The sequence below is a fragment of the Fundulus heteroclitus genome, chromosome 24, assembly GCF_011125445.2.
Source record: "Fundulus heteroclitus isolate FHET01 chromosome 24, MU-UCD_Fhet_4.1, whole genome shotgun sequence".
NCBI classification, from domain to species: domain Eukaryota; kingdom Metazoa; phylum Chordata; class Actinopteri; order Cyprinodontiformes; family Fundulidae; genus Fundulus; species Fundulus heteroclitus.
This window is the reverse complement of record NC_046384.1, coordinates 20,816,777-20,830,192: the sequence shown is the minus strand read 5'-3', so window position 1 is coordinate 20,830,192 and position 13,416 is coordinate 20,816,777. Positions and strand designations below refer to the sequence as shown.

Below are 13,416 nucleotides of genomic sequence, written 5' to 3'. Positions count from 1 at the left end.
ATAGATATAGATAGAGAGAGAGAGAGAGAGAGAGAGAGAGAGAGAGAGAGAGAGAGAGAGAGAGAGAGCGATTTTAATAGTGTGGATGAACAAAAATGTTTGTTAGTTAGTTGACTTTTGATGTTCCTTGTGGTCAAAAGCGGTGTTTGCGAGTTTTACCATGAATCCCTTGTTTATGTGGGGCACACCTTATACTTACCGCTGAACCACTTGTACCAGCCATCATCATGTCATCCAGTACGCGTCTTGCAATCACACAAGGGTTTTCTTAGCGGTCCTGACTAAACTGCTAAGAGCTCTTGGAGAAATTATGGTCTTTCTTCCTCAGCCTGGCAGGTTTGCAGCTGTACTTTAAGTCTTGAACTTTCTTATATTTCTCCTAGTGGCTGTTTTTCTGGAAGCTCCTTTGTTTTTCCTATGATGGCAACTCAACTTAATAGCTTTATGGGTGGGGTTTACATATAAACATCACAGCTGATGGAAATGAAGGGTCATTATAGACTTCCCACTGACTTGATCATGATTCAACTTCGCTTGAGGCCAGAAAAACTGCCAGCAGCTTTAGAAAAATAACATTCATGGGTTGAATAATTGTGACGTGGCTGTCTTAGCAAAATATGGAGTTGCACACAAGTATTAAAATCTGTATTTTCAATGTTTGTTTCACGGTTCATTAAACTCATAATGAATTCATCCAAAGCAGAACCTCACTCTTTCTGCAAACTCTGACGCGTCATTTAATGGAAAACAAAAATAAACTCGAAAGAAAGAACAAATCCAGAAAAGGAATGAACACAAGAATGTAACTAAATTTAAGACCCATTATTAAAAAAGGCTAAATTATAAAATTTAGGATGTTTTATGAGTTTTTTTTTTTAACTGTAGAAACCCTGTGTAAATAATCACCACACCCTGTAATACCAAGTCAAATTTTGTTAAATCTTACATTTAAAAAAGAAATATTTAAGATTTTCACCATTTTTCTTATTCGTTTCTGATACACACCTGTAATCAGGGCTTTGAACCAGTTCAAGGAAAGAAAACGAAAACCGGGAACTTTTTGTATTTTACAGGGAACAGAAACGAAACCCGGAAACGTTATTATTTTTTATGTTCTGGAACTGGAACACTTATTTAAAAATAACGGTAACCGGTTAATACCGGTTTTATTTCGTTCCTCAAAGTTTTCGTTGCCTAATTAACTAAAAAAAAAAAGTAATTATTTTCCTGCGCACGTTTAACCTGACTCCGCCAGCTGTATGTCGCTCCGCCTAGCTTTACTCACATACATCTGGGACATCGCCCATTGAAAGTGATTTCTCCAACCAATTTTATGGTCTGGCCAATCAGGACGCAGGGCTGGAGTTTCATAGATGTGACGTAGTGGAGTAGCGACCGTGACCTGAGACAGACAGCAATGGCGGCTCGTCGAGGAAGCAAGCGTTAGCATTGATGCTGCTATTTCTTCCGTGTTGTCCAATCTACCTAATATTGTTTCATTAAAAGAACATCAGAGAACGGCTCTGAAGGCTTTTGTTGGTGGAAACCATGTTTTCGCCCTTCTCCCGACCGGATTTGGCAAGTTTTGTTTTCCGGGGCGCGTCCGCAGCGGACATCTTGTCGGTTAGCGGTTAGCGCGAACCATATCAGGAGGCCTTTAGTCCTCAACGCGGTCGGCCTGGGATTGTCTCCGACCTGCGGTGCTTTGCCGCCCGTCTTCCCCCCTCTTCCTGTCAGCTCACTGTCAATAAAACGAATGCCACTAGAGCCGCAAACACATAAAAAAAAAAGTTTTTTTTCCTGCGTCGCTCTCACAGCCTCACGGGTTGGCTTCGGTGTGAGTGGTTGAAATAGCACGTCAATAAAGATGACAGACAAGTGGCTTATCCAATCGTGTATAAGGATTGAGTGGTCCCAGATGTATGTGAGTGAACTTAGGTGGAGCGACATACAGCTGGCGGAGTCAGGTTAGCGCACGTTACCATGACGGCTGCATGAGGTTCACTTCCTGTGTGACATCACATCACACATTCGCTGACTGAATGGAGAAACAGCGGTGTCTCCACTAGAGCTACACATCTTAAATAAGAGGTAAATTACGATCCATCGTTAAGTAAAACGCGCATTCCAAACACAATATCAATAGCTATATTTGTCAAACGAAAGGAACGAAATTAACCGTTCCGGGAAAAGTATTTTTTTGTTCTAACCGGTTCGGGAACGTCAATTTATTGGTGGAACTCATAACCGGAAACGTTATAATTCCGTTTCTGTTCGGAACGAACCGATTGGGGAAAAAAAAAAAAAATCGGTTCAAAGCCCTGCCTGTAATTACTACTACATAACTGCTGGTAAATAATATTGCTGTGGAATTCCTTCATAGCGAGTACAAATGGATGTTTTGATCAGTACGAAAGGACTAACACCGGGCTAAAGATAAATGAAGAACATTTCTAGTTCCTGGATCCTTAGACTCAGTTTAAGGCTTCGCTCACATTGAAGAACCTTTTATTGGACCCATAGTAACACAATCCAGCTGCAGTGCAGAACGTAATAGGGGCCACAAGCTAGCATGCCCACTGTGCCGTTTTTGACGCCGTCAGTTCTTTACCGGAAAAGGTTTTTCAATTTTTAATCCAAAAATAGAATCCAAAATAGAATTGAAATGTTAGTGCAGGCAGGACACAACATTAAAGAAACAGGCACCAAAAAGATGAATGGAGTTTATTGTGTTGGACCATTATTATACTGGAGTGCCAAACAGAGCCGTAATAAAAACTTGAGACTGAGACAACAACGAATACTGACAATGTCCACTAGAACATGACATGTGACACATGGAACCTCTATGACACAACATGACTCAGATTTCAATGAAGCACAGTCACAGCAGGTCCAGACATCTTCCACAGACCGGTTGGTACTGAGGTACAAACAGTGTCTGGTCACGCGGGGTCCACACACCCACACTAATACATTTTCAAACAGACCATATTTTATTTGAACGTTACATGATAGACTAACACCAGCAGATCATAATCATGATATGAAACAGATACATGTTTAAAACTGCTCTGAAAATTTGTACCCCTCCATGAAGCATGGTGGTGGCAGCATCAGGCTGTGGGAATTCTTCCAGAGCTAAAAGCAACAGGGACTCCGCGGGAGGTACGCTGCTGTTCCCAGACGATCTCCATCTACTCTAACTGCTTGTTTTGTAAAGAAGGAGGAGGCAGAAGCTTGACATCTGACATGAAATCAGACTTTCCCTGTTTTGGGACTTTTAGGGTTAACTAAATGATGCTTTTGTTCCAAATCTCAGACTAATCAGTCCATCTTCAGCATTTGGTGAAATCCACGATTTCCTTCCACAAGCTTCTCACAATAGTTTGTTGGGAGTTTTGGCCCATTCTTCCTGACAGAACCAGGCTCAGTTTCGTAGGCCTGCTTGCTCACACACACACACTCACAGCTTTTCACCCCCGCCCACTAAGACCAGGACTTTGTGCAGGACACTTCAGAACATTGACTTTGTTGTCCTTCAGCCACTTTGCCACCAATTTGCTGGAATCCTGAAGGACATTAACCATCTGGAAGACCCATTTGTGTCCAAGCTTTATTTTCCTGGCCTCTGTCGTGAGACGTTGCTTCAACATTTTCCACATGCCGTTCTTTTCTCATCCCTTTTGTGAAGTGCACCAGTCCCTCCTGCAGTAAACCCTCCCCTCCACAGCATGATGCTGCCACTGCCATACTTCACAGTTGCTCCTCCAGCTAGCAAGCTCTCCCCCCCCCCCCCTTTCCATCCAAACATAGCGATGGTTATTATGACCAAAAACTTAAAAAATACGTTAGTCCCATCAGACCACAGGGCACGTCTCAAAAGCCCATGTTGGTACCGGACTCGTTTCTCTGAGGACTCTCTCTTACCAGCTTTAGCAGCATCTTCACAATGTCAAACTCTTTTCAGGGGTTGATTCATCCATTATTAGCAGAACCCGTTCATTTCTAGGTCACAGAACCCATCCCCTTCCTGAACAGCAGGGTTGCTGGACATTCCCCGATTATGTCAAGTGCTTAAGGCGTTGCCCTAAAATACATCCAGAGGTGTGCTTTTATTCATCGTAAATGTTGCGAACCAACCTATTAGAGATGTACAGAGCTAAGACATCATCTTCTAGGCTTTCCCATTTTGTTTATAGCAATGGGTAACCTTGGTTTATGCAAAGAATCTCTCGTTATTCTGGCAAATAGCAATAGCTGAGGTAAGCCGAGCCGACCCAGTGAAGGACACGTTTGGTCTGAGCTGATCTGAGACAAAAACAGTCGTAGTGTGTGTTTTAGTACCGTGGGTGGAGAGATGAGGTTTTAACTGTATCTAAGTCCTTTGGCTGTAAACGAAGCTGCTGCGGGGGTGTGCGGGCAAATAAGAGAGAGGAGCCGGGATGCCATCCTCACACGTACCCGGATTGGGGGCCCGCCGAGGGGAGCTCTACGCCACGCGGGACGTTGTCCGCGTCACACCGATGTAAGGCACCTTCCTGAGAGCTATGTCACGTGTTCTCCTATAAAGTGTCTGAGCACGTGCAGTACGACGAGTTGGCCAGCACCAGTCTGGAGTCATCTTCAACAGGACTTTGTGGGCATTTTAAAAAGAGACAAACTAGAAAACATGACGGTATAAAAAAGACCTGAAAAATTCTAGAAAGTAACAGTCTTTTGGTTTCAAAGGAAACTTTGTTTTTTTTTTTTTTGCATAAGAGCAGGCTCAGAGAAAAAGAAAGAAACTCAAATAAAAAAGGTTCAAAACAGTAACGGTGTGACTGAAAGTCAGATAAATAAAAAAGAAAAAACATAAAAAGCTACAGATCTGTGTAGTTTCATACATCTCACAGCATTTGTCACCTGCAGTTTGGATCTTAGGGGGTCATTGTTCAGGGAACAGGATGCTGTGAGAGACGTGTGACGTCTCCATGATAGTGCTAGGAGCAGCAGCTTTACTAAATGTTCCGTCCATTGGCCATCCTCAGAAGTTCTTGAAGATCTCCAGGTCTTTCTGAGGCACAGGCGGGTCTTTCTTCCAGTCGTCCTCTGGGTACACGTCAAAGTTGGATGTGTCGCCCTCGTGGGACACTTTAGGAACTATTGGAGGCTGAGGACAAAGGAGAAGAAAGCAGAGTCAACATTTAGAGGAACACTGGTTTCAAAGCCTCCCTCTCGCAGATTTCTTCCGTTTAACATAAATAAAACAGAGGAAAGATCTTATTAGGTCAGACAAACCAAAGATCTTGTTGTGTCTCTGCTCTGTCTTCCGTAACCCCAGTCGGTCGAGGCAGATGACCGTTCATACTGAGCCCGGTTCTGCCGGAGGTTTTCCTTCCCGTTAATGGGGAGTTTTTCTTCCCACTGTCGCTTCATGCTTGCTCAGTATGAGGGATTGTACCAAAGCCATGTACAATGCAGACGACTCTCCCTGTGGCTCTACGCTTCCCTGGGAGTGAATGCTGCTTGTCGGGACTTTGATGCAATCAACTGGTTTCCTTATATAGGACATTTTTGACCAATCTGTATAATCTGACCCAATCTGTATAATATGATTGAACTTGATTTTGTAAAGTGCCTTGAGATGACATGTTTCATGATTTGGCGCTATATAAATAAAATTGAATTGAATTGAATAGATCTCTTTGTTAGAACAGGAACTACCATTAAGGCCAGAATTATTCCCACCCCCAGGTAGATTTAGAAGGTTTATTTTACAGTTTTAGTCCAATATTAGTCTACAGGAGAGGTGCATCCAGGAGGCTTTCAGAGGAGCAGCACAAAGCTATAAAAAAAAACAAACCCTCCCACATGAATTATTATGTCCCATTTCGGTGCCAGGAAAGCGCTCGTTCAGGTCAACAGCAGAGGGCCAGAGATTGGGTTAAGTGCTGCAGACCTTCAGGCCATATCTGCCCTTATTATCAGGCAGCCAGAGCAAACGGAGCTGCCAAGTCTGTAATTCACCCACAAGGAGAGGTTGGAGCTGAGCCATCTTGAACCCCCAGGTCGTCCCTCTACACGGCCTGCTTGGATGGATGCTGGAGCAGAATCCGATGTGACGTTGTTAGGCATGGTCACGGCAGCAGGGGAGACAGCTTTCGTACCGCCACAAAGGAGAGGACACATCTGCAGGCCCCTTTCCAAATCAGATGTGAAGGATAACATCTGATTTGGATGAAATATCCTTAGAAAAACACCATCCATTGGCCTGCTGGTGGCACAGCGGGTAGCGCGACCCATGTACAGCGGTCTTATTCCTCGACGCAGGTTCTACTCCGACCCGCTGTCCTTTCCCGCATGTCTCTCCCCCTCTTCCACCCCTCCTTCCTGTCAGCCTACTGTGTTAAAAAGCGAGCCACTAGAGCCGCGAAAAATCAAAAAACACCATCCAGGCGTCTATATTGTGCTCAATGTGTTTCCAATACATGCTGCAAAAGGGTCTCACTCTTTAAAAAAGAGTCAACCGCACTGCAAAAACGGATCTAAAAATAAGTAAAATGTTCTTAAAGTTAGTGTATTTGTCCTTGATTTGAGCAGGTAAATAAGATTATTTGCCAATGGAATGAGTATTTTGACACCTAAAATAAGATAATTAGACATCCTGCACTTGAAATAAGATGATGGAGATGAGTTGTTCCTATTGTAAGTGCAAAAATCTTATTCCATTGGCAAAACATCTTATATACCTGCTCAAATCAAGGAAAATACACTAATTTTAAGAACATTTTACTTATTTCAAGTTCTGTTTTTGCAGTGCGACAACAGGAAGAGGAGGAAGCACGTGGCATAACAACGTGATGATAATGTGTTTTTCATGTAAAGATGTTTAAAAAAGGAACATACCTTGAGTTTCCTTAGAGGAACAGCTTCCCAGTCCACCGTCTTGAACCATCGGTGCTTTTTCACATCCTCGGCTCCGTTCTGAAACAGGAAGCAGCGCGTTTCAGAGGCGTGACGCTGTGCACGCATCGCTAAAGAGCGGCGCATGGGCTGACTTCTGACAGCACGCCTGACGGTTTTTCTTTTTTCCTTTAAATGTTAGACTCTTGAGCTGCACAGTGAAACATTGGGTAGCGCTGTTGCCTTGCAGCAAGAAGGTCCTGGGTTCGAGTCCTATCCTCGCCCTGGGTCTTTCTGCATGGAGTTTGCATGTTCTCCCTGTGCATGCGTGGGTTCTCTCCAGGTACTCTGGCTTCCTCCCACAGTCCAAAAACATGACTGTTAGGTTGAGCTCTGTTCCCCATTAATGCCTTTACATCCCCACATTATTTACAACCTTTTGCTTCCATTACTGTATATAGAAAGGATTTATGAAACCCTGGACACCTCTTCTCCAAAAGTATCCTCTCTCCCTTTAACTCAGGGGTGTCAAACTCATTTTGGTTGAGGGGCCGCATACAGATTAATCTGATCTCAAGAGGGCCACAAGAGTTAACTCATTGCAAGATTAAATAGAACTAATAAATGTGGACTTGTTGACTTTTATATGAAGTTAATTTCACTTTTACACAATATATTATGAATAACCTCAGCGTTTTTAAGAAAAGTATGTGCAATTTCAACAATACTTTTACTCAGTTAAACATTTACTTTGGCATTATGCATAAGAACTGATCACAGTGATTATACAATGTTGAAAAACATTTATTCACATTTTTTGGAACTTAAAAACACTGTCCTACATGACAAAATACATCAAACAGATAAAAATTAAGAAATGATTTGAATTTTTCCACACCTGAAGCCTAATCTGCTAATTAAAACACAGCGCCCCTCGTGGACAATATAGGAACTGCATATTTTCAATTAAACGAAGTACGTGTGTTTTTCAATAATTGTTTTATCATTCTCTTCCTTTTATCTTGTCCACTTGTGAAAGTCAAATCTGATGAGCTCTTTGTGGCATCTTATTGCCACATTGCCAGACAGGACACTGGAAAAAAAAAAATAATAATAATTTTTTTTTTTTTTTTTTTTATAATGATAATGCATTTAGCCACAGGGCCGGACTAAATTGTTCGGCGGGCCGGATCCGGCCCGCGGGCCGTATGTTTGACACCCCTGCTTTAACTCATTCTTTGTGAAACGTAAAGAGCTGTTTTGGGCGTGTGTTTACCAAAGCATCAATTTAGTAACAAAGCAAAAGCCCCTTTTTTACTGGCTGACTGTAACTAAATATGCAGAAAGTGTCATTATCATTCTGGCAGCATTGTTGAGCTTGTATGCATCAATGAGTGAGCTGCGTTAATGAGTGCTGGGACTCTCCAGAGGCATCCTGGCGCTCTCAAATCCATATCATCGGCTCTGGGATGACGTGGAGTTAATCACTGGGCTTCAGTCAACTACTGGTTTGATTAATAGCAGCTCGTAACACCGGCTTTAATCCAAAGCCTCCACACCTCCAGCAAGAATCTACACGTTTCCTGTTGACTGCATGGAAACGGCAGAGTTTCTTTGCACCGAATGAAAACAGCTGAATTACCGTGCGCTCCTTTTGCCTCGGAGGTCGGAACTAAAGAGTGGCATATTACGTCGCCTACGCCTTTTTTCCCCGTTCCAGTTTCCCTCTTGTCGGACAGTAGGAAAAAACGTTTAACATCAGACATCAGGTGGGACACGCCTCCAAACGTGACCTAGCGATCATCAGCATTGATCAGACCTAAACACTGAACTGCAGTGGTGGTTCTAGACCAAATTTAGCAGGGGGGCCAGGGTGGGGCCAGTGTTTTTTCACGGGGGCACAGAACAAAAGATTGGGGGGAAAAAAAACTAAACAGGTCAACATTTCATCGTTTAATATATTAAGTAAGCCAAAGAGCCAATTGTGGCTCTGGAACTGCAGGTTGCAGACCCCTGATCTTTTCTCAATACAGCGGGAGCTTAATGTGGAACAGCTTAATTTTTTAATTATAGTAATTTTTTTATATTTATTTTTTAATTATTTTGTTATTTTATTATTGGGTAAAACCATAAAAAAATACAACTGATCCAAATGACCAGTCAGTCACGGTATCTTTTTATCATTTATCATCCTAAGAAATTTAATATCATGTCTTTAGTACAGGGGCCATAACAGGGGCCAGGAACAGTTCTACATGGGGCACAGGCCCCTGTTGGCCCCTGTCTAGAACCGCCCCTGCTGAACTGAGCAAGTGAGGCTGGCAGAGCTTTAGACGTGAGCTCTTATTATGTTAGTTTGACAGCCTGTTTTCTCCATGTGTGATTAACAGTTCTCACTGTGGTTCTCTCGAGTTCCGAAACCTTTGAAATTTTTTTTTTGGAAAACTGTCCAGACAGACAGATGTCAGTGATTGTGTGTTTTTTTTTTTAAATGTCTTTAAAATTGGGGCAGACTTTTGGACCCTTTTGGTCTACTTCATGTTGTCACACAGGTTCTATCAAAGTGCTTTCTTGATTCTACAGCCCTGAAAGGACTCCGCCTTGGGTGATGTAAACCCTAAAATATAGTTTAGTCCAAGGCTACGTTAACACTGCAGGTCTTAATGCCCAATTCCGATTTTCTTGTGAAATCAGATTTTTTTGTGTGGTTTATGTGACTTATATGTGATCTCCTGTGTGAACTGAATTCGTTCAACCAAAGTGTCCCGCATGCGCAATCGAGGACGCGATGACGTCACACGTAGCAAGCGTCCTCAGTGTTTGCGGGAGTAAACATGGATTATAATGCTGGCGCGCGTTTTGCGGTCATTAATTTATTTTCTAAACGGAGCTTTCCCTCCATTGACTGCTCTTCTCATTGTAGTCCGCTATGGGTGTCGTCTTTCTTCCCGCTTCTGCATAGCAGGACGCAGAATTGTGACGTTTGTCGGGTATCGGTGACGTAAAGGTCGGATAAATGCGACCCGGTCGTACAGACACAGGTCGCATTTGAAAACATCAGATACGTATCGGATTCAGGACCACATATCCAAGTGGCCTGGGTCGCATTTGCGAAAAAATCAGATGTTAATATTAACATGTGTTTGATGAACTGAAACATAAGCGAGACAAAGAAGTGAACCAAGAAGAAACCTGTAAGGAGGGAAAAACCGGGCCTCCCTGTGGCCTTCTAACCCTTCCAGCAGAAGCTGCTTCTCTAAGGCCGCTGTCTGTCTTCCATGGCTTCATAACAACATGAAAGCTCCAGATCAGCAAAAACCCAGCCGTTAAAAGAACAGTTCATTTTCACCCACTGACTAAAAGATTTGGTTAGCATTGGCTGGCTTATGCTTAGCTTCTCTAATAATAGTTGCCCATCAAGCGCTAGTGTGAATTAGAAGGGAAAAGATGATGCTCCTGTTAGAAAATGTCATCCAGTTTTTTTTTTTTTTTTGCAATGGTGAAAACAGAAGTCAGCCCTTTCGGTACACTTCCCCTCATTTGCCAGTAATTGGAACCATGTGGGCGCAGCCCTTCTTGTACAGTCCTGGGTCCCCGGCCGCTGACGTCACACTGCCTACCGAAGGTATGAAATATAGCGAGGTGCCATGCGGTTCGTGGAGACGGGAAGTCTAACCAGCTCACCTTCATGTTGCCGAGCCGTCTGGCTCGGTCGATGACCAGAAACTTCTTGATGAGGTCTCTGGGGGAGGGAAGAGGAGAGAAAAAGAGTCAGTGAATGTGCAGTGCGCAGAAGTGTTTCCTCTCAGTCTGAGAGGGGACAACCATCCCGATGTCCTCGCTGCACTGTCAAAAATGACAAATGGCTCCTTTTTGAAAGCGGCTTGACGTCCCGCAAGAGGAGATGGAGCGCGGTTGCGAAAGACGGAACACAGAGGAGGACTTTAGGATCAAAAGACGCTGGGGGAGGCAGGCATTAATAGAGGGGAGATGGAAATAATTCCTGCTGTAATTCCTGCTGACGGGCAGCGAGCGCGGGATAACGGCGGCGTAGCTCACATCCGATGAGCCCCTGGCAGGCTCATAAATACAGCAGCCGCATGTTGACGCATCAGCTGTTTCTGGGGGGGTTTGGTCTCAATCTTTCATATGCCTGAGACAGGCGTTACAGAGATATGTCACAGAAAAGCTTTTGGAATCTATTCCAGAGGGGAAAATATTTGTGCTTCTGCCTCCCGCTGAAACTCATCAGGGCATCATTCAGACATAAGGAGACAGAACACAAGCAAAGCAGATCATTTAGTCACTGGTTTTTCTCCTTATGTTTACGGTGCTCGGAACACGGGGGTGGAAGGAACATGTAATATCTTTTAGAAAATAAAACAAATGCAACACAAGCATCTGGGAGTTTAAACCTCTGCCATCCCTGTGCTACAGCTAGCCGCGCACGTCACAGACCTGGCCTAACTGGAACCATAAAAACACAACCATAAGAAGTTCCATTTACTTTTAGTCAGCAGAAGACACAGCAGCCAGGTGGAAGGAGGTAGGAACCCACTCCAGGAAATAGATTCTTAATCTCTGGGGTTTTTTCTTGTGAAATCAAGGCTGAATAAGAACAAAACACCAGATTGCAACAGGTCTCACTGCTGTTTTGGGGACAAACTGGTACGGCAGCTCTCCGTCAGACTGCAGCACATATTACTTTAAGCTGAGGAAGCTTCAAGTAAGTCAACATGCCCATAACAATGCTGATAATGGCAGCTGACCTTATGACTACACTGCAAAAAGGGAACCAAAATTAAGTAATTTTTTTCTTGAAATTAGTGCATTTTTACTTGATTTGAGCAGGTAAATAAGATTATTTGCCAATGGAATAAGATTTTTGCCCTTAAAGTAGGAACAATGGGGTACCGCGCACGTGACGTCACCGTCTCAAGAGCAACGCCCCTTTTGCCGCTTAGGTAGGGCATACAGTAGAGAAAGCACGGATAACCCAGCTATTACACGCACAACAGAACCAGCAATATGACCGACTTTACAGCCGTTAAACTTTCCCAAGACGATGTCCCAGGCGCACGGATTACTGGTCGCACTGTCGAAGAAAACACCAACCTTCAGCTCAAACGATGGCTTGAGGTTCGAGGGCTTAAAAAGACTGGAAAACTGGCCGAGTTGATGAACGGTAAGCTTTGTTTTTTTTTTCCTGCGCGGCGATCATGGCAGCGTCGGCCGTTTTTTTTTTTTTTGTTGTTTGCAATCACCGTCCAGGAATGGGTATATGTTTAATGTTTGTCTTATTTGAAATGTTTTTGAGTAAGCTATCCTGGTAGCAGGCTATCATGTTAGCGCCTGCTACCATGATAGCCTATATGCTGTCATGGTAGCAGGCGCTACTTTATTAACATGTCGGCCACCAAAATACTCTTACCTTGACTTGATGTCGCTGGAATTGGGTCAGGATGTTCTTCGGTTGGGCCCTTTCCTCCAACAAAATGCTTGCTACATATGTACGTGAATTTGGTAACTTTTTCCGGGTTGAACTGTTGTGTAGGCCGACCGCACCGGTGTACCCAGCGCACACATTTCTCCTTGGCAGTCTTGAAGAAAACATCCTTCATATGCGGCCGATCAGCGTACCTCGAGTCGCTGTTGCACGTTCCATAGCAACAATGTTTAAAAACCATGGTCTTAGATTTGGAAAAAGCAGTCGTTTACCGAGTAAAACCTAGGGTAACGCACGTCTCTTTTACAGCGAAACAGCGGCGGGTTTCCGGAGTTTGCCCCACTGCGTACCACGTGATGTGACGTCATCGTGACGTTGTGTTTCTAAAAATAGCTCACGCGCGGTACCCCATTCCTCTCCATCATTTTTCAAGTGCAGAATATCTAATTATCTTATTTTAGGGGTAGAACTACTAATCCCATTGGCAAATAGTCTTATTTACCTGCTCAAATCAATGAAAAATAGACACATTTCTAGAAAGTTTTACTTACTTCTAGTTCCCTTTTTGCAGTGTAAAGCCCCGTCCTGCTAGCCTTTTCCTGCCCCTCTGATTCTGCCTCTCCTGCAGCTTCTGGAAGCCCTTGTAATGCCTGATGGATGGGAGTGTGTGACGTGGAACTGTGGAAATGTGATAAAAATGTTGGGAATAACAAAAGAAAAAAAAAAAAAAGTCCCTCTGCCGGCTGTAAGATGGATGGCTTTACAGACGCCGGCTGGGAGCAGAGCTGCATTATCAGGGGAGCTGTGTGTGAAGCTGCTTGTGCGCTGAGTGAGTGTTAACACCTCAACAATAAGGCAGACGCTCACAGCAAGACCCCCGTCCTGTAATCTTGCAGTCCTGCGACTTTAAGCTGATCTGGTGTGTGTGTGTGTGTGTGTGTGTGTTCTGAAGCAGCCAGGTGTGTCATTAGGAGTTCCACCCAGGCCTCTGGCGTGACTGCAGGGGGTGTCAGAGAGACCCTGCGGAAATTAGAGAGACCCCACTCAGGGTAACTATAACCCACTCTAACATGAGGGCAGGTCAG

At 43.9% G+C, this 13,416-nt stretch overlaps 1 protein-coding gene across 1 annotated transcript in view; it reads right to left on the bottom strand.

The window, feature by feature from the left end:
• Positions 1–4,727: 4,727 nt before the first annotated feature.
• The window catches only part of prkx (protein kinase X-linked), a 45,178-nt gene continuing 36,489 nt past the window's right edge, over positions 4,728–13,416 (bottom strand). The window contains exons 6-8 of the mRNA XM_036127893.1: positions 10,570–10,627; positions 6,889–6,966; positions 4,728–5,152 (exon numbers count right to left, since the gene is read on the bottom strand). Of these exons, the coding sequence (XP_035983786.1) occupies positions 5,027–5,152; positions 6,889–6,966; positions 10,570–10,627 (262 nt within the window). The 3' untranslated portion in view covers positions 4,728–5,026. The remainder of the gene's footprint in view (positions 5,153–6,888; positions 6,967–10,569; positions 10,628–13,416) is intronic.